We start from the raw sequence: 26,215 nt of genomic DNA, 5'->3' as shown, positions 1-26,215 counted from the left end.
TTTACCAATTTACCAGGCTAGATATACATATTTTTGAATAAAAGCTTAGATGTAGCTATTGAATTCCACACTTTTAAATAAACTACACTGCGGCAGATAAAATTGTGACTCTGTCATTTGGCACAAGACTTGCGTGCATGAGATCATAGCCATTGCATTAGGTCAAAACTCTAGTCATTACAAACTTTTTTAAAAAAATATTTGAAGTCCACCTACAGGAATTCCAAATTACAAATCAAGTTAGGCAGAGGAAGATTAACACCAAATAATGTCTTGTACTTTAGGGAAAGAATAGCTAGAATAGTAACAATAATGTGTCTTCAACAGAACATCACTAGAGTCCCAAGGCATATTTATTGACAAGAACAATACATATACCATCCTGTATTTATTTTGCATTGCTGTTAATTGCAATCTGATGAACTCATTTAATTCACTTCAACTGGGTTCTAAAAATGTGTTTATGATCAGTCTCAGGTTTTTGTTGAATATAAGAGGTATTTTAATTATCTGTATTATTTGTAATATTTAAAAATACTATATAAATACTGTTTTTCAAGTTACATTTTTAAAACAATGAAATCTTGTATTTGCTTATGATGCAATCTTGTATAGTAAGAGTGTACCACATAGAAAGACTGCAAGTGGCATCAAATTTAAGAGTACATTACCTCAACTTGAAGTGCGCCAATTGAAATGACTACAACCTTTAGTCAAAAGCAAATGTGATGAAAATAAGGAATTGAAGTGTATTTTAAAATCAGATTTGCAATATATTAAGCCTTTAATCAGTTAATAACGTAAATAGAGTAATAGATCTGGCATTACCATGACAGCCTTTAGTAATAAGGATCAAACAGTCTAGGCTGTGAAGTTTTCAAACAAAGGTCTTTGCTGTACAACATAGGACATGAAAAGGACATCAAGAGTTCTGAGATAGGACTTTTAATTTGAACATCAGTTTTCAAAATCTGTATTAACTGACAACAGTTCTGTTAAACATACAAAATGATTCTCTCCCATCTGAAACTATGGCTCAATTAGATTTGCAGGACAAAAAGAATTATAAAATTGACTCTGTGGCCTTATCTGTTGGGACGGGAACTGTTCCTACTTTGCATACATGAGTGGGGCCTTGTTATCAACTTAGTGCAGTTACTCCACTATGCATGGAGAAACCAACATAGGCCTTATCAAAAAGCCATATACTGACTAGAGGATTCCTTTTAAAATGTATTATTAAAAATGAAATTCGTCTAGTATTTTCAATCTTGACAACCCACAATTCTTTTTCTTTTACATTAGCATTAGCCCGGGTGCTATAGTTGTTTTATTCTTAATGCTGGTGATGGGCCTGAAATTTCTTAATAATTTGACTGCTTGTTAATATTCATTGATCCATATTTGATGCCACAGGGCTATAAACATTCTACGCATGGAGTATTTTCTACAAATTAGTATAAAATCATAATCCCTTCTAGATAGTTATGAGTTCATTGTGGTAATACCAGCTGGGGACATACACAAATTTTCTTGGGCTTGTCAAATTCTACCTGCTTTTTAACATTAAAGAACACAAAAAAATAGGAGGCTACTAAGCTTCAAAGCGAATTAAAAGCACTTTTATTTCAAGAATAACACCCAGTTGGAAGCTTCTTGAAAAGTAAAAATGGCTGGTTACAGCTCAGTATTCTGCCTAGAAATATGCCCTCATGCCAAAAACAAATTTAAGTGGATTAGGAGGTAACATATAGCATAGATAACATATGGTAATAGAGGGAGTTGCCCTTCCTGACAGATGTTGGAGGTTGAATGACAATTGTAGCAGCTTCTCCAAATACTCTCCAATTCCACTCTCTCCTCCTGAGCTAATTAATACAGTATCTGAATTTTTCTGCAGGGGAACAGAGTGTCATTTTCTTCATTGCCTTAAATTACTAATTCTTTGGGTAGACCTGAGCGTTTTTTCTAGACTGGAAGTGCAAGATATGGTAAACAAAAGCCTTCTATTGTAATCTTCTTTTCCAAGTTTTCCCATGCTTTTTAAAAAAGTAATGTTTGAATAGTATATTGGAACATCAGTGTGAATAGTATTTTATACCCAAATATTTTTATAAGTTGTATTTCACATGCTTCAAAGTATCAGAATGAACGTTATTGCACATGCAATATGCAATTCACATATGGTTAGATAAACCATGTGTAATATACTGAGCCAGGTTTATAGGACATCTTTCTGCTAAGACCTATTTAAAAAGTGGGTGTGATAATATGAGAACTAGCAACTTGATTCTGCTTCTTTGGAAACAAGAATATACGCTTTCCCCAAAGCTACTAGTTTATTATAAAGTTTATTTTATTTATTTTTATAGCATGTATGTGTATGCACATACATACATATAATGCACGCGCGCACGCACACACACACACACACACACACACTTTTATGTGACAAAATTTAACATAGCCTGCTGATATTGAAATAGGTGTTCTATGTTAGAACAGTTCTTGCAGAAGTCCAGTTTCCTCTTATGCCCCACTGGAATGCTGGATTTTGAGTCTTAATCTCAGGGAAATGAAGCACTCAGTAATTACAGTAATACTGTTTTACTACCTCAGATCTGAGCAATTGGATACTGAGTCCCTTGGTCAGAACAGCTTTTTCCAGTGCTTTTTTTTTTCAATTGGCAAAGGAGAGGAAGCCTAGAGTCTGAAATATTCAGATAAGCAATTAAATATTCAGATAAGTGGTTATATTGGAAGTTTTGGAGTGGAGGCCATTTTCCATGATCAACATTAGCAGTAGTTGGACAGTTATGTTATAAATAGACATGGCTTCACAGAAAGCTCACTTTCTTTTCTTGCCTTCTCTCCCCCCTCCCCCCCCACAGATGAAAAAATTAAGTAGAAGAATTAAAGGTAACAAAATTATTATGTCTCTCTTAAGGCAGACATTCTCTCCATTAAAAGGGGCAGGTGTGAAATCAGGTAACCTATCACTTCCTTTGTTTAGAAGGAATCCAAATAAAAACACACCACTCAGAATCTTTCCAAAGCATATACAGTAAAGGCACACATTTAAACAACAGCCTTAACATAAACACAAGTGTGGGTGCATAGATACACACACAAAAGCGTGCACGCGCACACACACACACACACACACACACACACACACACACAGAGTCACACACCTCTATATAGAAACTTTGTTACTGCAAAGACTTAGGTCCCCCCAAAAAATTATTCGACTTTTGAGATTTTTCTGTGGGACACACCTTTTCTTCTGATTTGAAAGTCATTTGGACTTTCTTTCTTACCCATCCAATGGGCTACTTCTCTCCAAATAGCAGCCTGGCTCCTGGCAAGAGGTTGCAGTAAAGACCAAAATATCACACAGGCTTCACAGATGTTCCAAGGTATCTCACTATAGTCACTGGAATTCATTAGCTATGGTACAAAAAGGTTCCTATCACTGCTTTTTACTTTATTCCAAATCTTGTCACATTTTCTCTAGTAGAAAATAATTCCTATTTTTTTTCTTTTCCATGGTACCCAAGAAAACAAAACTGAGCTTGAATAGACATGCTTGGAGTCTTCTTATGCCTTTGCCACAATGAGCTCTGAACCTTTGTTGCAAGCTTTCTTTCCAACTACATCAAAATGTATAAGATAACCCAAACAACCTGAACAAGTACCACTCAGAGAGCAAGCTATAAAAATGTTATTGCAGTATACTATCATTATGGAACTTTTGTCAGAAGAGCTACAAAAAGCAGCATTGACATGTACAGAGTTCAGTGCAATTTTTAAAAACCTTTTCTTTTCTGAAAAAAAAAATTATAAGTTAATAAGGAACCATCAAATATTACAGAGGACAGAATATAAGTCATATTCTGGATGTTCCCAGGATTCCAGTACAACATATTGCTTCAAAGACTGTTAAAGGAATTATTTTCTGTTTCTATTTCCCCTTGGGGCAGTGGCACAGGGAGGATAGCAGGGCCAAGTTTGCTTGAGAAGAAAGCTTGCTGTTTGCAGTAATCAGCAGGTTGTTGAAAATGGTTCTTGGCTGGGTAGAGAGAGGAACAGAGGAATGGGTTGAATGTCGACTATCTCTTGACTCTTTTGCTTAAAGTTTTAAGCTTTAAAGTGAACTCAAATAAATAGCAAATAAAGAAGGCAAATAATTTAGATATTATTCACTCAGAATTTCAGGGTGGAGAGGAAATGATTTAAAAACACAAGTATCAGCAATTAAGAGGGGCATATCTGCTGAAGAACTTCACATTCATATAGATGTGAGTAAGTCACCTCTCTGGGTGCAGAGGACCCTGAAAATACTGACAAGCAAAACACCAGCAACATTTTCCCCCTTTCCATGGATATGTTACATTCACTTCCCCTTTCCACACCCAGTTCTCCCATTTCACTATTTCTCAGATGGTGTCAGTTATGGCCTTCAGACAGTCTGTACAAAACACCAATGCACACAGAGATATATGCCCCTACGTTCTCCCCAAGAGAGGCCACATCTTTCTCACTTCTTCATGTGCCGTGACTAGGAGGATGCTGCAAATCCTGCCCTGAGAAAATGGGATGCAGAAGGGGATGGAGATGTAATGCTGTGGCAGCAGCGGTTGCTGGTCGGGGAGCTAAGAGAGTTGGGTAGAGGGCAGCATGGTGGACAGGATGAAAAGTGAAAGGACCCGGGTGGATGGCAGAAGCAGGGATGATATGGATAGGGTGGCTGGCCAGGAATGTAGCAGGGTGCCCTGGGATGATAGAATGAGTTAAGTGGGATAATGAGATAGGTGTCAAATGGGGCTGGGGAATGTGATGTACTTGAGCAAGAGGCTGGGGATGTGGGTGAGGGTGGATTCCTATGGCTGCAGCAGCTGCTGCTGCATGATGCTGCAGGATGGCATGCTGCACAGTTGTAATGGAGGTGGCTGCAGCTGCCGCAGGTTGTTGGATATGAATGGGCTGCAAGGCAGGGGCTGTGGCAGGAGCTAGGGCAGCTGAGGCTGGGAAGGTCTTGACCTGCTTGGCAAGAAACTGTTGCTGAATATGCTGCTGAGCTGCTTGCTGAAGCTTGCTATATTTCTCCATCTCTTCTGGTGTGAAAGTGATGGGCTGGCTCTCCAGAGGGGCCAAGGAAGAGTCTTCAGTGCCTTCAGGCTCCCCACTGATGCTGGGCTCCCCACTTTGTGCTACATAGCTAGGAAAATGCTCGACATCTGGAACTAAAGGTACCATCCTTCCTTCTATAGAGACAGATTGGTTTCCACTGTCAAGAGACTCTAAAGCTTCATTCTCACTGGGATCAGGGAGGAAGTTGTGTGGCACAACCAGGTCACCAGATCCATACTGCTCTGGGGGTACTGGAGCCTCAAGAGGAACAGGAACTAGCTTTGTGGCTACTTCTGGGTTCTGATCAGTTGAAACATTGTCCTGTATTTCTGTCACCAAGGTTTCCTCCACTTGAGGCTGACTTGCTGAAACAATACCTCCACTCTCATGGGTTGTTTCATCCAGCTCTGATAGTTCCAATTCTTCTCCTCTTTCTAAACCAGATTCCTCACACTGCTTGGTGCTTGGTTTCCTAACTGCAGGAAGTTTTCCAATTAATGGAAGAACAGGCTTATTGCCTAACGAGGGAGGAAGCTTTGGGCCAAAGTAGCCCTGTGGTGGATCTTTCAGTTTAATTCCTACCTTGTGAGATCCTGTAATGGAATCATCATTGCTGGTAGATTTCTTCTCTACTTTTTTACACTGGATTTTTTCCAGAAGGAGTTTAGCTGTGGCAGAATTCTTCTCCTCAGAGTTACAGCTGTTCCCAAAGTTAGAGCTGCTGATATTTTGAGAGAGACTGGAGGCTCCTGCAGCTTCTTCTCCTCTGGTTTCGTCCTTTCTTGCAAACCCTTCACCTTGTCTGACTTTGAAATAATGAGGAGACTGTGAGCGATATATCTTCGACCGGATGAAATCACGCCGGCCAGATCTTCTTTCTCCAGGGCTTTCATGACCACGGGACCCCTTCCGTGTGAGAGATCTTTGTGAAAGGCTTCTTGTGCTCCGGCTACGTTCTCGGCTATAACTTCTACTCCGTTTCCAACCATGTCCTGTTCGGCTCCTGCTCCGCCGTTTACTTCGACTGTGGCTACCGCTACTGCTGCGTGTCCTTCCTCGACTTCTTGTCCTTGACCTCCCTCTGGCATGAGTTCGACTTCTGCTCCTGCTCCGGGACCTGCTTCTGCTTAGGCTGTAGTCATCTTCTGAAGAGGAGTACTTGCGCCTCTTTGACCTGCGCTTGGAACTGGTGTAATCTGAATCATCCTCTGAGTCATGGGAGTGCTTAGTATGACTTTGTGATCGGTCAGTGTAATCGCTATAGCTGTCTTCTGAGTAGCTATGGCGGCGACTGTACCGACTATTGTCAGAGGAAGCATATGAAGTTGATGAATAGGATCTCTGAGATGATCTTCTTGAGGAGTGTCTATGTCCTGACCGGGAGCAGCTTCGTGAACAGTCACTGCCAGAGTCATAATCATCACTATATTGTGATGCTGATTTCTGCCTGAAGTGCTTGTGGCAGGAGGAATCTCCATCACTCTCATAACCACCACTGCTCTGTTGAACTCGATGACCGGGGTAAACTGAAGTGGAGGTGGAAGGTCGCTTTTTGCTTGTAGATAAAGGCTGCTGCACATCCCCCTTGGCTTTTTTGTTGCCATAATCTTGGGAAGAAGTACCACCATCCTCTTTCTTATTGCTTTCTTCAATAGAAAGAGACTTCCTCTGAGAGTCCTGTACACACCACTTTCTTTTTTTAGAATAGCCAGTATCCTCAGCCTTTTGCATCCGTTCAGCCTCAGTGGGAAAAGATGATTTGTTTTTTTTGTGCTTGTGCTTCTTCGGCTTCTTGGATTTATCTTCTGCTAACTCCCCTTCTCTGCTTTTCTCCTCTGCCTCACATTTGCGCCTGTGTTTACGTTTGGTGGATTTTTTGTGCTTCTTCTTCTTTTTGTGTTTGTGAGACTTCCCCATTTTGTCTTTACGACTAGTAAGATTGCCTCTGCTGCTGTCTTCCAGATTTTCACTTTTGCCAGTTCTTATAGGGCTGACTTCCTGCTTGCCACACATTACCAAGGTCTTGCTTTCCGACACTGCAGTTGAACTGCCAGCTACAATATCCTTCTCTTTGCTTTTGCTTGCATCACTATCTTCGGCAGCCTGCACTTTTTCCTTTGAAAGGTTTATCATACCTTTCTGTTTTTCTGTTCCTTTCATTTTAGTGTCTTTGTTACGAGACCGCTTAAAGTCAAAATATAAGGGATTGCAGCTATATGACACAGAGGGTTCTGCTCTGGTGAAGATCAGCAGTTCTGAAGGCCACTGGAGGGTGGTGCTCTCATCCTTACTCAGGACAGGGAAGAATGGCCCTGTTAAATGTTTAGGCCCTTCTGTGGTTTCTTTATTAGTCCCTGGAGCCTGGGGAAGCTCTTTAATGACATCTGAATCTAGAGAAGAATTATTTCCTTTAAGTTGTTTTTCTTCTTTCTTGCCTGTTTCCCCCAAAATGTCCTTATCTTCCATTTTGTTGATTTGGTTGGCAGGACTCTGCTCCTTCTGAGGAATCACACATTCTGCTGCTGCCTCTTTCTCATCACTTTTTGCCACTTTGAGTTTGGGGGAATTGTTTTGTTTCCTTTCACGAACCATTTTTTTGCTTGCAGCTTCTGCTTCTACTTGGTCTGTTGCCTTCATAAACAGCAAAAACTGAAAGTTGGGCTTCACTTTACAATGTGCAGGGGGAATATAGTGATAATATTCTGGTTCTACTGCCACTGGTCCGTCATCCCGTTTCATTTTTTTTAGCTTTGATAATGTAGCATCTTTCTCCTGTGACTGCTCATCTTCTTCTCCCTTGCTGTCAGAGCTGTTTGTTCCCTCAATTTCTCCAATTTTTACCAAAGTTCCAGAATCTGAATGGGCTCTTTCATCACTTTTAACTTCATCATCAGGAGAACTGGATTCATCCACATGGTCTTTGAATACTGAAGCAATTGAGTCTAGCTTTACAGGGGCCTTTTTGGCAAATGAGAAAGACACACCTGTCTTGTTAATTCCCAGACCAACAGCTTGTGGTATCTGGGCAGGAACTTGAGCAAGTCCAGGACTACTACTGATTTGTCCACTGCTGCAAGCTATACCCTTATCCATGGTAATGTTGATAGGTTGCCCCAAAGTTGGTGAGGAGGAGGAGCAACTACCAGGAAATGTTGAATCCACATCATCCTCTACTCCTTCTTCATCTACTGCCACAGTAGTGGTTCTAAACATCGGCCCACTTCCTGGAGCACTGGAAGACAGGGAAGGAGAAAAAGCAGACCAAAAAAGAGAACAGAATACATGATTATTAACATTTTCACCATAGTGTTACACTCAAAACTTTATGCATATGCAATTTTTTTTACCTTTTATATAATTGCTGTGCAAGCAATGAATATATTCAGTAACCATTGCTTTGAAATTTCTGTTTCCTTACAGAATTTGTTACTCTTACAAGCACTATGGAAATATTACTTAGTTCTAAAGCATACTTTTAAGAAAGGGAATTAACTTAGCATAAAAATAAAAATTAAATGTATACAATTCCAGCCTTCAAAATCAAGCAGCACTTCATTCTGTCTCTAGTCTAGTGTATGACTCAAAATAATTTTGTATTTAATTACAAGTCAGTCTAACTTGTATGTTGAAACAAAACTGCCTTTCCCACCCCCCCAACACTGTCCAAATTCTGTCAGCTCAAACACCACATTGCAAGGAATATTGAGTGCTAATAAAAAGCGGACCCTACACCTGCGGGAATACCCTAGGAAGATGATTGAGGACTAAGTAAAAAAACTGAAAGGGACTAGGAACCATGGAAGGCAGCTTGATTATTTTTAAGGAACAAAATGGCCAAAAACTCTATTTAAACACACATATCCAACCCCCTACTCTAAATTTAAATATTCTGCATCCTTGTAGTAGCTCATAATCCACCATTCAGTTTGCTTCCTCTGTTCAGCCAGCTCATGCAGACGGCGAAGGGCTTTCTCCTGCTTTCTCTCATCTTTCCGGGATCTTGAAGAAACATTCCGAGCAAATTCTCTTTGCTTCAGATCTTTTAATCTCTATGCAAAATAGAAGAAAATGATGATATATTATGGAGAGAAAAACAAAAAATTCTTTAAAATACATCAGACAAAACTATAAGTGGATATCGTTTCAAATGACCTCAGGAGAAAAACAGATTATAAAGCAAAATTCATACTTATGAAAAAACAATTGATTGATCACCCTAATTTTTAAACACTTTAATGATTTAGCCTTCAGAACCTCTTTTTCATTGTCACATTATGATATATGTAAATGCATTACATATCAGTGCAAGGAGGAAACAGCAAAAGCAAGGACAAAAAAAAAAAAGCATTTATGAACATAAAGGTTCAGCATGCCTATATACTCGTTTCTATGCAGCCTGCCCATGATTCACAACATTCCCAGCAAATTTGGCCATGTTAGTCAGGGTAGGATGAAAATGGAGTCCAACTTGGACAGCAATCGAATCTCAGAAATTGGATTCAATATGCAAGAACAAAAGCAAGAAAGAACAAGATTCATTTGGAAGAGGAATGCTGCTTTATTATGGTAAGTAGTAATTTTATATTCAAACTGTGTACAGCTGGGGGAAAAAGAGCTCTTATAATTAATAACAAACACATTTCTACAGAATGTTATAAGAGACTTCTGGAAGGGTAATTTAGAGGTCACTTGAAAAGACAAAGCTGAGTAGATATGTATACAATTCTATAATTGTGCAATTATTTTCTTAGGAATTATTATTCCTAAAATATTTAGGAAATATATACAAAACTACATTTGTTTTGTAATAGGAATTTTGAAGAAAGCTTGGCTCTTTCATTCTAAGAGCTACATGAAATATATCAACATTTTTGTTTGAAGGACAATATATAAATCAAATAAATGCATAAAATTTAATTAGAAAAAGCTGAAGAACTTTCTTATCTTAATTCTGTAATGCGTAAATGTCCCAAGTGGATTGTTTACTTTGCTCATTTTAACATGACATATATATTGATGTAGGAAACTCAAATTTCATGTAAAGGATCAAGACAATACCCAAACTGGCAAATAGGTCATGGTAATGCATGTCAAGCCGTCCTCCCTCAGCAACCAAGAAAGAAACCACTTAACTCCATTTTGCAGAATTAAGAGTACTTTTACTGGTTATGAAAAGATAGCAGCTAAGCAAAGCAAGATCTGAGGCAAAAGCGCGTGAAATCACACATATCAATATGTGACCAAACCCCTTCCCACTGGTAACCCTACTCCCACTGTACAACTTGCAAATCCCTTAGGTGTCATGTGAGTTCCATCTTCAAGGAGCATCACCAGGTTGGTATGCAGGACGGTTGGCCTTGACCGACACCAAGCACTAATCTCCAGCATGCGCAGTAGATGGTGAGACCAAAACTCCCTTTTTACAATATCTCCTGTACTTAAACTTCCCCTCCCAAATACCAGCCCCCCCTCCCCGTTTCAATGGCAGCCGAAAGCAAATAGTGAAACAGAGGCTGACATCCAGCCCCCCACTTCAGGAAAAGAAGTTATCCCTGCAAGAAAATAAAACAATAGACAAGTCAACATGAGACATGTATGATTCAAATATGATCAAGGCTTATCAGGGTACTTAGTGTAGAACTTCTGTAAGAGTCTAGGAGCTCTAACATTATATTTATCAACCCACTCAGCCTGGGAGGGGGGGGGGAATGCTTCCAGGATACCAGATATTGAATTAGATTCCTATGTTTCCTGGAGTCCAAGATTTCCTTAACCTCAAAGTGTTGCTTTCACTCAAGAAGAAGAGGGGCAGGGGGTGCAGATAGGGGCACACGAAAAGAAGAAGTGTGCTCTGGTTTCAACAGGTTTACATGAAACACAGATAAATCTACTTAAGATGCTTTGGTAACTCCAATCGTACAGAAACAGGATTAATGATTTTCGCTATAGGGAAAGGACCGACATACTTTGGCCCCAGTTTCTTTGATTTCTGGGTGGTTTGTAGAAACGTGGTGGACAAAAACACTCAATCTCCTACTTTGTACTCCCTTTGCTTCACCCTCTTTTTGTCAGCCTGTTTCTTGTGTGCCCGGTGAGCAGCTTCCAACGGCTTGCGGGTTCTGGGCCGAATTTGGTGAAGCTGGTGACTCCACTCGGACAGGGACAAAATTTGCGGTTTTTCTCGAGGCAACTCAGGAATTGGTACAAAGCCCTGTCCAAACACAACTCTAAAAGGGGTCATGCACAGAGTTGTTGTATGCCACCTCAGCATGTGGTAACAGTTCAGCCCAGTTATCTTGTTGATAATTGATGAAACACCGGAGGTACTGTTCCAAAACAGAATTAGTTCATTCACAAGCCATGTTAGTCTGAGGATGGTGAGTGGAGCTTAGCCCCTGGGCAGAGCCAATTACTTCAAAAACTCCTTCCAGAAGAGGGAGGTGAACTGGGGCCCTCTATCCGAAATTATGCGTTCAGGTACTCCATGTAACCAGTATACACGTGAAATAAACGACTTAGCTAACAACTTAGCTGATGGGATTTTGGACCAGGGTACAAAATTAACTTGTTTGGAAAACAGGTCAGTAATTACCCAAATCACTGTATTTCCTAGACTCTCTGGCAATTCGACAATGAAGTCCATCAATATCTCTTTCCATGGGGCCTCAGGTCGGGCCACACCTTGGAGAAGGCCCTGGGATTTTCCCGCTGGGTGCTTTGCGGTAGCACAAACGGAACAACTGGCTATGTAGGACTCAATGTCTTTTTTCAATGAAGGCCACCAAAATTGTCTCTTAACCAGATGTAAAGTCTTTACAAATCTAAAATGACCTGCCATTCTCGAATCATGGGCCCATTGAAGAACAATAGTTTTCAGGTCAGCAGGAATATATAATTTAGCCCCTACCCAAGCCAGTCCATCCTTCATAGTGCATTCATTTGAATGTTCCTTGAACCAGTCACTGGACTCAAGACCCTCCTTGAGTTTGCACATGAGGTCCGTCATGACCTCTAAATTCGAAATTCCTTGGCTTCTAGTAATCACCGGGACAGCTAGACTTTTTGCTGGGATGACTGGGTGAACTACGCTCAGCTTAGAGCAGTTGTATTGGGGAAGCCTAGACAAAGCATCAGCCATGAAGTTCTTCCCCCCCCGGAATGTACTTGAGGGCAAAGTTGAAACGGTTGAAATGTTGCGCTCAACGCACCTGTTTAGGAGATAGCTTACGCGGGGTCTTAAATGCTTTCAAATTTTATGATCAGTCCATACTTCAAAATGGTGTTTTGCCCCTCCTAGGAAATGTCGCCAGGTCATCAAAGCCCATCTGACCGCAAAAGCTTCCTTTTCTCATATAGCCCATTGTCTCTCCGTCTCTGTCAGTTTGCGAGAGGTGTAAGTGCATGGCTGCAATTTTCCATCAGCGTTCATTTGATGTAATACTGCCCCCACCGCCACATCACTGGCATCAGCTTGAACGATAAATTGCCTCCATATCTGGGTGTTTCAAAACGGGTTCAGCTGCAAAGAGTCGCTTTAATTTCTCCAAAGCGGCTTGACACTCCATAGTCCAATTCAAAGGCTTACCCGGTCTAGGCTTGGCCTCCCCTTTTGACTTTAGGAGATTTGTAATGGGCAGAGCAATGCTGGCGAACGAGGGGATAAATTGACGATAAACATTTGCAAATCCCAAAAAACTTTGTAATTGTTTGCGGGTGCAAGGAGGTACCCATTCAGTTACAGCCTGGATTTTCGCTGGATCCATCTCGATGCCGCTGTGGGAGATGCGGTAGCCCAAGTAATCAATTTTCTCTTGATGAAATTCACATTTAGACAATTTGGCATAAAGTTCTACGGCCCGGAGTTTCTTGAGTACTGACCGTACTAAAGTCACGTGTTCATCACGTGTTTCTGTATAGATAAGGATGTCGTCAAGCTAGACCATCACGCCTTGTACAGGTGTTCATGTAAAACTTCATTTATTAATTGCATGAAAACAGCTGGCACCCCCTGTAGGCCAAATGGGAACACTCTGAATTGAAAACACCCGAGTGGGCAGTTGAAAGCAGTTTTCCATTCATCTCCCTCTTTGATTCTGACTCTGTAGTAGGCCTCTCTTAGGTCCAATTTCATGAAAATCTTTCTTTTACCCAATTGGGCCAACATATCCTTCATCAGAGGGAGGGGGTGTACATTTTCCACGCACACACTATTAAGATTCTTGTAGTTAACACAGAGACGAAAGGAGCCATCTTTCTTTTCTCTAAGCAACACAGGAGCGGCCACACGTGGCCTAGCAGTTTAATAAACCCCCTTTTCAAATTTTTGTCAATAAACTTCTGTAATTCCTCCATTTCGTGTGGGGTCATTGAGTAAATCTGGAGTTTTGGAAGTTTTACTCCTGGGAGGATCTCAATGCTGCAATTCGTTGCGCGGTGATGGGGTAATTTATCAGAGGATTTTTCACTGAAAACGTCCTTTAGGTCCCAATATTCCTTTGGGATTTCCCCCCCCCTCAATTTTTTCTTGCACCGCAGCTGCTAGGTTAGGTTCAGCATTGTATTGGAAACCCTCCCTTCTCCCTCAGGGGGTTTAGCAGATTGGATGCGCAACCACCCTTTCTTCCAGTTGATGTGTGGATTCCATTTACGTAACCAGGGTAAGCCCAGTATGAGAGGATAGTCCATCCCTGGTGCCACAATGAAACTTAAATGTATCCTGGTGATCTCCCATCCACCTGTCTATAGGTTCAGTCACAAAATGGGCAGAAGCCCCCCCAGCTATAGACCCATCTAGTGGCAAAAAGCAATGAGGAGTTTAAAAGTTCTCAGTTTCAAGCCCATTTTTTCCACCACTTCCAGGCTAACAATGCAACACGTGCATCCCGAGACTAAAAGGGCCAGTATTTTTGCTTGGGCGCCAGTAGAGAGCACTTTAAGTTCTACTGGGATAGTCATGGGGCCCAACTGGGAACTTAACAGGCAGTCATCATCGGATTCGGTTTCACTTTCCCCCAATGAGAAGGACGGTTCTTCTTCTATTGGGATGGGAGGGAATTGTGCAACAGGTTCCACGCCTTTCATGGCGGTGTCCCTTCTCTTCCCAGGTTGTTTGTCTAGCTTTCTCTCCCCTCCGGCAGAGGGCTTTAGGCCAATCTTGGAGCAGCAATTTGCTGCCCGGTGCCCCTCCTTTCCGCAAAGGAAGCAGGTGGTGGACCGGGGCTTGCTTGTAGACCAACCTTTTCCTCTTTTCGGAGTTCCTTTGGGGTGGTTGGGAGCGTTAACTTTCTCTTTCTCACTCTCTTCACAGTACTGGTCTCTGGCTAGATCAATCTTCACGTCTGCTGCCAATTTGTACCAGTGTTGCAAGTTACAGGGGGGGGGGGGACTGTTTACACAGTTTTGGTATATATCTTTGTTTAAGCCATCCATAAAACTGTTAAAGCTTCTTCCTACCACCCCGGCATATAAACGGGCAATTCACGAAACTCTTGTATGTAATCAGCCACTGGGTTCTTCCCCTGGGTAAGGGTTTTCATTCTGGTTCTGGCCTTCCGCTCCGTGAGTGGGTCATCAAAGCCTTTCCTCAGGGTGGCCATAAACCTATTATAATCTCTCAGCAGGGGGGAGTCATTGTTATGCAGGGCAACCATCCATGCCGCTTCCTTGTTCTCCAGCACCATGGTAGCAACTCTTACCTTGGCTTCTTCTGTGGGGAGATTCTCTCCGAACTGTTGCATGAAATTCCAGACTTGGATCAGGAAAAATCCTAGTTCCTTTGGGTCACCTCCAAATTTCACACCAAGCGGAGGAACTTTTGCCATTCGGCGTCTGCGGGGGGGGGGGGTTCCTTCTCCTGGAAGGGCTCTCGCGGCTGCTGCTGCCAGGGCTTTCCCATCCTGATGAGCTCCACTCTCGGCCCCCAGGGCCCCCCTTGGGCGGAACAGTGCTTCTGCAGTTCTCTCTTCTAGGTCTGGGAGATCACCTTCTCTTTCGGGATGCTCTCGTGTAAACGTCACCTCTCCCAAGCCTCTTGAAAGAGTTTCATATCCTGGGACATCATAATGTTCTCCTCATCTGTGTCCTGCCAAGCAGCTGCCAGCCACCAATGTCGCCTTGTGGTAACTCCAGCCAGAATTTCCTCAGGATCATACTTCTGTCCCACTCCCAACGACGACTTGGGGCGGATGGACCGTTCCTCCAAATTCAGATCCGCCATCTACTCCGTCTCCAAGGGACACAAGGGTGCAGCTGCCCCCAGATCATCTTCCTGGTCACTGTCTGGGTAAGACACTCCTTTGAAGGTTTTGGTTTTATTTACACTCCTCTCGGAAGGTGTTAGCTCCGGGATGAGTGCGAAAGTGAGATCTTGCTTAATGTCAAGCCGGCCTCTCTCAGCAACCAAGAAAGAAACCACTTAACTCCATTTTGCAGAATTAAGAGTACTTTTACTGGTTATGAAAAGATAGCAGCTAAGCAAAGCAAGATCTGAGGTAAAAGCACATGAAATCATACATATCAATATGTGACCAAACCCCTTCCCACTGGTAACCCTACTCCCACTGTACAACTTGCAAATCCCTTAGGTGTCATGTGAGTTCCATCTTCAAGGAGCATCACCAGGTTGGTATGCAGGACGGTTGGCCTTGACCGACACCAAGCACTAATCTCCAGCATGCGCAGTAGATGGTGAGACTAATTTTTACAATCTCTCCTGTACTTAAACTTCCCCTCCCAAATGCCAGCCAGCCCCCTCTCCCCGTTTCAATGGCAGCCGAAGGCAAATAGTGAAACAGAGGCTGACAATGCCTTTTGTGTAGCACTTTAACAAATGGGGAATGAAGAGTATTGTGAGTTGTGCAAATCTGGGAGGTTTGGCATGATTATATAGCAATAGCACTTAGACTTATATACCACTTCACAGTCCTTTACTGCCCTCTCTAAGCGGTTTACAGAGTCATCATATTGCCCCCAACAATCTGGGTCCTCATTTTACCCACCTCAGAAGGATGGAAGGTTGCCTGATGAGATTTGATCTGCTAAACTGCTGGCAGCCGGTGATCAGCCGAAGTAGCCTGCAGTACTGCACTCTAACCACTTCACTACCACGACTCTAACCGTAAAGTATATGGTTGCACTTTATACTGGATGTCATGAAATGGCTTTAAAGGAGCTTGTTTTATGTTTCAAGTGGTAAGCTTAGATTGTCTTTAATTACTAAAATCCTTTTCTGTGCACTGAAGGGGACAGCTACTGTTACTAAGGCTGTGAGCATTCTTAATTCTAAACCCTCCATTTTGCACCAAAATAACACAATTCTAGTCCAAGAAAAGGCCCATTTCATCAATTGGTACGCATTCTGTCCAAGGTTCTTCTAAAAGAAGAACATATATTGGTAAACATTGCCTCTTGACTCTCTGAATTACTATGGGATGCTGTTACAACTACTTTTATCCTCAACTTAGGGTCTCCATAAGTAACCAAATGTGGCTGAAGGTTCACATATAGTCACCCAACTAACTTCAGTTAAACTTGCCACCATGGATTTATCTGTGCAGAATAAGGAAAACCATCACTCTTTTTAGTTTCCTGCATGGGACAAAGAGTTTTGGCTTTCTCCACTGAGTAGGATATGTGCTGGGTGACTGCAGAGAAAACAAGCCCTGCAGATTTTATCTATGCTTTAGTCTTCAACTATAAGAGTGAAAGAGTTGGACTAAATCAAATAGAACTCATGCCACTATTGTGACTTCTGTAGAAGCACATGTATAAGTACTTCTTCCAGTTTTAGTGTGAAAATATATCATGGGGACACTATTTTATCAGTGCTTCTCTGTTTTATGCATGACCTATCCTTTCCCTTCAAAGGAGAATAAGAACAGATAAAATAATAATGCTAGAAATGATAAAGATTCACTCAAAGACAGGTGAGTTATCAGATTGATAGGCTGTCTTAGCCTTAGTTAGTATAATTGAATGCTTCTCACACAAGGAATGTTTTTAGTGGTAATTGCATTATGAGATCTCAACTAGAAATTTTTACCAGCAAATTTTATTGATGACACAATACAAATTTAAATTATGCACTCTACACTTATGTTTAGACTAACACCTGCCAAATGGATTTTTTTAAAATTACATTCCAGCTTTAGTCTGGTTGTTTCTTTGCATTCCAGCTTTAGTCTGGTTGTTTCTTTGCACCTTGGCTTCTCTTCAACATAAGCTTGACATTTCTATAGTTTGCACTCTGTTTAACCAAGTCACCTATGAAATGCATAAAAACCCAATTAGTTTCTAAAAAACAAAGCTTGTCTTCAGATTATATTGTGGGTTTTTTTTGTTTTGCTAGCTGCCAAGCTCCATTTGTTGGCCAAAAATTCAGGGTACTAATAGAACAAATCAAGCTCCTTTTCTTTTAGGAAAGAGATTGAGGTAAACAGAGGTCAGAAAGCAGACCTCCAGAAGAAATTGACAAGTGTACATTTTTGTAAAAGGAAAAAAAAGAAAACAAAGCAAAGAAAAAATAGTTGAAGAAAAACTAATGAATCCATAACAGATATGAATCTGTGAGAATTACTTTTAAACCTTTCTAGAATTTTAGCGAAGAAGGCAGCATTGATCCTTCCACCAGAACAAAGCAATATTTCAATGCTGCTTTAGTTGCCAATCCATTTTTTCAGCTACAAATCACGATAACAAAAAGGAGAGAAATTATTCCATAGACTGTGCCTACCTGATGAATATCTTCAATGGGGTAACAAAATTTTGACATTTTAAAATAGGAAAAGGCAGTTTTTCGAGACTGCTGGGACATCTGGAATTTTGATTTACACATTGGGTGCTTTCTCACAAAGTAGCAATCACAAAAACATGTGCATACCCCAAAATAATTATAACAGCCAATCACAAAATATATATTTATGAATCAGAAAGAAAACTGTAACTTTCAGGAAGCTGGTAAAAAGAGAATTAAAACTAGGAAACTAGTTCAGCAAAGGAAGCCCCTATCAAACATTCCCTCTAAGTAAAAACATAATTTGCTTACTGAGAGCCAAGAAAAGAACAATAAAAAATACTTTTCCACTGGCAATACCTTAAGAACATGATTCTGTGATCTTGACCTTCTGCAATACATTGTATTCTTGCCTGAAAACAACCTTGCTTGCTTGCAAGAATTGCAAGCTTGTAAAAGTGTTTACAAAAAGCTCAAGACTGGCCCAAAATATCATATTTCAGCTACTAAAAAAGATTTATATATCAAACAAGCAAGGTTCTACAACAGGAATCTTGCTTGTTTGATACAGGAAATAACTTACTGTAAGGAAAAAAATCAGAGAGTTAGTTTGATGTAGTGATTAAGGTGCTAGCCTAGAGACTAGGAGACTATGAACTCCAGTCCATTCATAAGTAGGAAAGCCAGCTGGATGACTTTGAGCCAATCATTCTCTCTGTTTGCCAAACCCATTTCATAGGGTTGTTTTTGTGGGGGAAATGGGAAGAGGAAAGACTATTACATAGATTAGCTGCCTCGAATTACTTATGAGTAATAAAGGTTGGATAAAATCTAAAGTAAACATCTAATACGCGCATACATGCATATACACATACATTACAAGCAGTGGATGAAAATGCTAAGCATAATCAGACACAGAAGATATTCTATGCTACTAGATCTCAGAAATGCTTCAATCCCTATCAGAAAAAACATTGCTGTAATCTTTCGAGGAAAATACTTATTGCAATGTGAGATACAGAATAATAGATCCCTGGAGGGTACAGCAGTTGCAGCTGCTGACTCATTACTACAAAAACAAGTGTGCACTGACTCATTTACATTGGTTTAAAGTGGGGGCTCCCTGGGAAGTCCAAATGCTTCACAGCTGCAGAGTGCTATGAGCAGAACAGCTGGTGAGATCTTAGGACCATAGGGGGATCAGAAAGACTTAACAGAGTGCCTGTGAAGGATGGATGGATATTGTTTTTCTGTGATTGTTTAGTGTAACTAGACGCAGTGCTGTGGGGTTGGAAGATGTGGATGGATGTGCCTGGGACAGGAGAACTCATGGGCAATCTCTGGAAAGATACAATTAATCATTGAATTACAAGCATTCATTTAGCAACTGTTGAAAGTTACAGTGGCACTGAAAAAAGTGACCAATTCTCGCAATTACAACCATTGCAGCATCCCTAAGGCTTTGTGATCAGAATTTGGGTGCTTGCCAATTGACATGTATTTATGATAGTTGCAGTGACCTAAAATCATTTGGTCCCCATTTGTGATCACCAGCGAGCGTGATATAAGCAAACTCAATTGGGTAGCTGGATTCGCTTAACAATATAATTCACTAAACAACTGTAGTGATTTGCTTAATAATGGTGACAAAAAAGTAATAAAAGTAGATGTGTCACTTAAGAGCCACTTTGCTTAGAAACCAAAATTCTGATCTCAACTGGTTGTAAGCTGAGGACTATATTAGGCGTTATTGGTACAGTAAAGAGCAGAGCTAGAGGATGGGCCACTGACTCATGGATACTGGGAATGCTGTTTGATAATAATCCTGATCACTTGCTCTCAGTAGTCACTATTGGGATCAGATTGATGGGATCTTGGTATCCCTGGCTACAATTTCTGAATGCTAGGTCAGTGTGTAATAAATATGTCCTTGCCCATGATATCATTATGCAGGAGGTTGCTGATCTGGTGTGCATCTACATGAAACTCTGGATGTAATCATCCATCAGTGTGAGGTTCAATATCGTTAGTATGCTGATGATATCCAACTATACATTTCAATCCTGGGCTGATTAGGTGAAACTACTGAGGTAATGGCCCACTGTCTGGAGGGTGTCTAGGTTCAAATGGGGAGGAACAAATTTTGGTTCCATCCTGAAAAGACTGAGTGGTTGTAGTTGTTTAGTCCCATGGAAAAGGGACATTTCCATAACTGATCCCATGTTCCAGAGTTGAGAAAAGGACGGGAGGTTTTCTATTGAATGCTAGAAGAATGGGTCTTCCAGGAGGCCAGCCTTTAAAAGGATCTGATAGACAGGTTTACAATGGAAAATAAGCTGTCAATCAATAAGATCGATGAGGCATGTAAAATCAATGTGAACATCATAAACATTCCAACAGTGCAGATTCTTCAGAACAGACTTTATATTGTTAAATTTTGCTGGCAGCAACTGTAACTTTTGGATATTTTTTATGGGTAACTCCAGTGCACATATCAAGATCGGACTAAAGCAGTGATGGCTAATATTTTTTTAATGGTGTGCCAAAATTGTGTGTACGGCGCTATCGTGCACGCACGCATACCCACCCACCTGCACATGCCTGCAGGAACCCTCCCCCAGACTTTGGAGGCTTTCCTGAAGCCTGGGGAGGGTGAAAAATGGCCCAACCGGAGGTTGGGGCCTGTTTTTCGCCCTCGCCAGGCTCTGGAAACTTTCCTGAAGCCTGGGGAGGGCGAAAACGGCATCCCCATGCCCTCCGGAAGGCCAAAAATCAGCTGGCAGGCTCACACATGCGCACCTGAGCTGAAGGCTGCCGTGCCAGCAAATATGGCTCCGTTCGCCATCACAGGACTAAAGCATAAACTACTCACCAATTCTAACCTGCTCAGAAACTATCCCTAAAACATATTCCTAAACATCAGGCTGCAAGTAATCAGCATTTGAGGTTCTAGCACCCTATTCTCTGTGGGTGACTGAGAAAAACATTCAAAAACAAAAGTCGGGAATCCAATTTCAATTTTCTAGTCAACAAAAGAACTGACTTTTAAAGAAAAAACAAAAACAGATGCTGCTTTGACTTACTGAGCTAAGATAAAACTTGCCACTTTTGATGTTTTGATTAAGAAACAAAAGGGATCTTATAAAATCAAGAAACATCAAGATGAAGTTGCTAGAAGTGGGAGTGTTAAAGGAAGAAGACAAACATTAAGCAGATTGAAGGAAGTTATCACAGTGTCAGAAACTGACTTTCACACGGCACAAACAATGTAAAGAAAAAAAATCTGCTTTTTACCTGTTTGTGAGCATGGTCGTAGGAATTTATGTGGTTGTCAAATTCCTGATGTTTCTGATACTGCTTATCACATAGCTCACAGTAAAAATTGGCTCGAAGGTCTTCAAGTGCCTTGGCAATTGCCTTTTCTTTGTCCACGTAATCCTGCAATAGCAAAAGGAATGAAGTCTTAAACCCTCAGAAGAAACTAGCATCCAACAAAAATGTTTATGGAAGGCTTTCATTACACCATTTAGCCTCCTAGTACAGGGCCTCAGCTCAGCAGTCATTTTTGTACCTCTTGAATAATTTTTACCATGTTTCCAAAATTCAGTGGTGCAATTACAGAAAATTGAAGCAATTTCTCATTGTTTCAAGAAAGAATTTATTAAAAAGGTGTTTGTAGGCTTAAGAAGCATAGTTTGACCTCTCACTTTATTTCATTAACCTCACCCACTAAAGATTACTACTTACACAAAAATGTTAAGTATAATTCCAGTTACCAGTCTACTTAATTCACTGCTGAGATAACAAACATTAAACACTTAAAATTATTTGATACTTATTCACAGTACTTACAACCTATAATAGGTCATCAACAAAGTAAGCATTTTGGAGAAAGGAAAATACAGTAGATTTTTATTAACAGTGAGACTTGTTCAGATGAGGATGGAAAAGAAAGTGACTAGATAAGATGCTTCTTAGAGATTCAAAGGAATGTCACTTGAGATTTGCTAGAGTACAAAAAATGTCCCAAAAGAAGATGTATACAAATAAAGAGTAATTTGATTTCAATGCAATGTGATTTCTTACTTTCTCTTTTGCTTCTTATATAAAAGAACATTATTTTTTTAAGAAACCATGTTGTCAAAATGTGGCATCGAACTACCAAAGGTACAATTTTCAAACTAATTGGGAAGGAAAATATCAATGACAAAATGTGTAAATGATTTCTATTAGACCTTAACAGGAGGTCTAGGAGGAGGAGGAGCTTCCGGCAATGGCGGTCGCCTCTTGAGCTCCGGGAGACGCTACAGAGCTCAAACGGGGCAATGGGTGCTGTTTCCGGCCCTCGTTCCATCGGAGGGCCGAGAGTCGGACTGATGAACCACCCGGGCTGGTTTTGGACCTATTTCGGTCCGTCAGGGTGGTCGTGGTGATCGAGGGGAGGCCATAGAAGATCGCCGAAAGGCAGGAAGAGGCTGGGGGGTGCGAGCAGGCGTGGAATGGCGGCGCAACAGCGTTCGGCGTTTTGGCGTGCGCGCCGGCAGAGGAGACAAGTGGAGCGACAGAGCGGCCGGCAAAGAGGCGAGGCAGCCGACTAGGAAAGGCCGAAAGAAGACCTGAGGCCAGGCGGAATGGAGATAGCAGCGGCTGCTTGCAAAGATGCCTCTGCTAAGGGCCTTGCCGAGGCTTTCTTGCTGAGGCTTCTCGTCATCCTCTGGTGGCTCCCGGTGACTCCTGGAGGTTGGCGCTGTTGGAAGACCAACGCCTGGAACAACGCCTGGGTGAGCGCTGGGTGATAGCCTGGTTTATTGGACCCTTCAGGTGGGCGCCAGGACAGAGTGGGATAGGATGGTGGCTATGGTGGTTGGGGGGGCCTGGATCATCTGAGGCCTCTGGAAGATCTGGCCTAGGGCCATGGACTGGGCCTATGACCATGGAGAGGCTGGAAGGCTGCCTGGGATTATGGTTATCTGGATACCTGGGCCAAGACTGCCCCCCCACCCACCAAGGACCCTGAATCTCTGTTCCTGAGCCTATGCCCACCTAGGACCATCTAAGACTATGGAGGGTTATCATCTATTTTACTATTTTACCATTTACCAGCTGGGGCTATCATCCATTTTTTCTACCATTTTTTTCCATCTTCGCCATATCCGTCTAATCTTATCATCTGGACATCTACTCCCCCCCCCACTCTTTACTGAAGAATTATCCAGGACAATGCCTCTTACCCCCCCCCCCACACTGACCTATGGAACTAATGCCTTTTACCCCCCCCCCCCCATACTGACTTATTTTTACCATCTACAGCACCTTAACCCCCACTGGAATTTTGATAATAACCTATTCGAGGTTAGACTTGCTCCGCCTGCGGGAGGCCCCTCTCTCGCAGGTTTGGCACTTGGCTCTTTCAAGGGCCCGCCTCGAGGACGGGTTCGTGGACCCTGAGAGGTGCAGGAACCGGAAGTTAAGGGGATTTTTAGTAAAATGTTTTTTATCTTTTTTAGGGGGTTCCAGGGTGGGGGGGAGGGCCAATCAGACCGGGAGGAGAGCCAGTGCCGGACAAACAGGTGAGTCTAGGAAGGACGGGGATGCGGTGGAGGGGGGGAAAATAAAGGTCACTCGAGCAGAGGGTTGTCCTATTACAACGGTCGCGGGGAGGAGGGGATGCGAGGACAGGATAAGATCCCAAGGTCGGTTGGGAGACCGTGGCTGCTGGTTACGCCCGGTCGCTTGTACCAACCCCGGCAGTCTAGGTGGACAGGAACTACAGAGCCAGGACCTGCGGCTGATGCTTTGCAATGCAAGGTCTGTTACCAACAAGGCCCCCCTCATTAATGAGTTGATCTCAGAGGGGGAGCTAGACCTTGCAGGGATAACGGAGACCTGGTTGGGCCACGAGGGTGGTTTACCCCTCGTGGAAATGTGCCCACCAGGTTTCCGGGCATTCCATCAGCCCCGGGCCCTGGGTAAGGGTGGTGGGGTGGCGGTGGTTATTCGGGAACGTTTAGAGCCGAGGGAGTTCACTGTCCCTCAGATACCCGGGTGTGAGTCCCTTGGTGTGAACTGGGGCCCAGGTAGGCAGTGGGGCTTGCTGATTGTATACTTGGCTCCTCGCTATGCATCAGCAGCCCTGCCCGAGCTCCTCGAGCTAATCTCAGCGACGGCAGTTGAGACTCCCAGACTTTTGGTCATGGGGGACTTCAACTTGCCGTCAACGGGAGCGGCTTCCGAGGTGGCTCGGGAGTTCATGGCTTCCATGACGGCCATGGACCTGACCCAATTAGTTCAGGGCCCCACTCACGAAGGGGGCCACACACTGGACCTCATTTTTGTATCTGAACAGTGGACGAGTGATCTGGGAATAGGGGACTTAGTCATCACGCCCCTGTCATGGTCAGATCACTCATCCCTCCGGCTGGATTTCCCTGGTGCTATCCCCCACCGCGAGGGGGCGGAACCAGACTCTACAAGCTGGTACCGCCCCAGGCACCTGATGGAATCGGACAGATTCCAGACGGAGCTTGGGCCAATACCTGTAGCCCTGTCCCGCTCCCGCTCCGAGGACCTAGTGACTGCCTGGAATAGGGCGATGACTGGGGCCTTGGACCGGGTTGCGCCTTTGCGACCTCTCCTGCGGCATCGACCCACCCGGGCTCCTTGGTTCACTGAGGAGCTAAGGGTGATGAAGCACCACAGGAGACGTCTAGAGAGCAGGTGGAGGTCCTCACGCTCCGAATCTGACCGAACACAGGTAAGAGCCTATTTGCGGACTTACCTTGTGGCAATAAGAGCGGCCAAGCGTAGATATTGTGCCGCCCTTATTGCGTCCACGGATAACCGCCCTGCCGCCCTGTTTAGGGTGACCCGCTCCCTTTTATCGCAGGGGACGCGGGAGACACCCTTACAGGGAAGAGCAGAGGAGTTTGGGGAATATCTCCAGGACAAAATTGATCAGATCCGGAGCGGATGGACCTCCGTCAGTGGACCAGACGAGCCATCAACAGCGAGTCTTGAGAGACCATTCTGGGAGGAGTTTGACTCTGTTGCCCCCGAGGATTTGGACAGGTTGCGTGGACGGCTGCGGCCCACCACATGTTCAATGGACCCGTGCCCCTCCTGGCTGGTACTGGCAGCCTGGGAGGTGACATGAGGCTGGCTTCTGGGCCTGGTGAACGCCTCATTGGGTGAGGGATACTTACCAACCGCCTTGAAAGAGGCGGTGGTGAGACCCTTGCTCAAGAGACCTTCGCTCGACCCAATGGAGCTAGCTAATTACCGTCCAGTCTCCAACCTCCCCTTTTTGGCGAAGGTTGTTGAGAATGTGGTGGCGCAGCAGTTCCCACGACACCTGGACGAATCCGACTATCTAGACCCACGCCAGTCCGGCTTCCGATCCGGGCACAGCACAGAGACAGTCTTGGTCGCGTTGGTTGATGATCTCTGGAGGGCCAGAGATAGGGGTTGTTCCTCTATCCTGGTCCTATTAGACCTCTCGGCGGCTTTTGATACCATCGACCATGGTATCCTATTGCGCCGGTTGGAGGGGATGGGAGTCGGAGGCACCGTTTTGCAGTGGTTCGGCTCCTACCTCTCCGACCGGAAGCAATGTGTGTTGACAGGGGGGCAGAGGTCGTCCCTGAGGCCACTCACTTGTGGAGTGCCACAGGGGTCGGTCCTCTCGCCTCTCCTGTTCAACGCATATGTGAAGCCGCTGGGTGAGATCATCCGTGGTTTTGGGGTTGAGTACCACCTGTACGCTGATGATACTCAGCTGTACATTTCAACCCCAAACCACCCCAACGAGGCTGTCGAAGTGATGTCCCGGTGTTTGGAAGCCGTCGGGGTCTGGATGGGGGACAACAGACTCAAACTCAACCCCTCCAAGACCGAGTGGCTGTGGGTACCGGCACCTCGGTTCAGCCAGCTGACACCATCGCTGGCCATAGGGGGCGAACAACTGTCCCCTGTGGAGCGGGCGCGCAATTTGGGCGTCCTCCTTGATGCCCGGCTGTCAATGGAGGACCATGTGGCAGCCGTGGCAAGGGGGGCGTTCCACCAGGTTCGCCTGGTGCGCCAATTGCGCCCCCTACTGGACCGGAGTGCCCTGCGCACGGTCACTCATGCGCTGGTGACGTCTCGCCTGGACTACTGCAATGCCCTCTACATGGGGCTTCCCTTGGGACGCATCCGGAGACTGCAGTTAGTTCAGAACGCAGCCGCACGGGTTATCATGGGGAGTACACGTTACTCCCACGTAACACCTCTCCTGCGCGAGCTGCACTGGCTACCTGTGGCCTTTCAGGTGCGTTTCAAGGTATTGATTACCATCTTTAAAGCGCTCCATGGCAT

General features: G+C 43.5%; 1 protein-coding gene across 1 annotated transcript in view; it reads right to left on the bottom strand.

The window, feature by feature from the left end:
* Positions 1–1,600: 1,600 nt before the first annotated feature.
* The window catches only part of GPATCH8 (G-patch domain containing 8), a 103,595-nt gene continuing 78,980 nt past the window's right edge, over positions 1,601–26,215 (bottom strand). The window contains exons 6-8 of the mRNA XM_081932561.1: positions 21,158–21,301; positions 9,052–9,182; positions 1,601–8,365 (exon numbers count right to left, since the gene is read on the bottom strand). Of these exons, the coding sequence (XP_081788687.1) occupies positions 4,549–8,365; positions 9,052–9,182; positions 21,158–21,301 (4,092 nt within the window). The 3' untranslated portion in view covers positions 1,601–4,548. The remainder of the gene's footprint in view (positions 8,366–9,051; positions 9,183–21,157; positions 21,302–26,215) is intronic.

This window comes from Natrix helvetica (assembly GCF_964273705.1).
Source record: "Natrix helvetica genome assembly, chromosome: Z".
Classification (NCBI taxonomy): domain Eukaryota; kingdom Metazoa; phylum Chordata; class Lepidosauria; order Squamata; family Natricidae; genus Natrix; species Natrix helvetica.
This window is presented reverse-complemented; position numbering and strand designations above follow the sequence as displayed.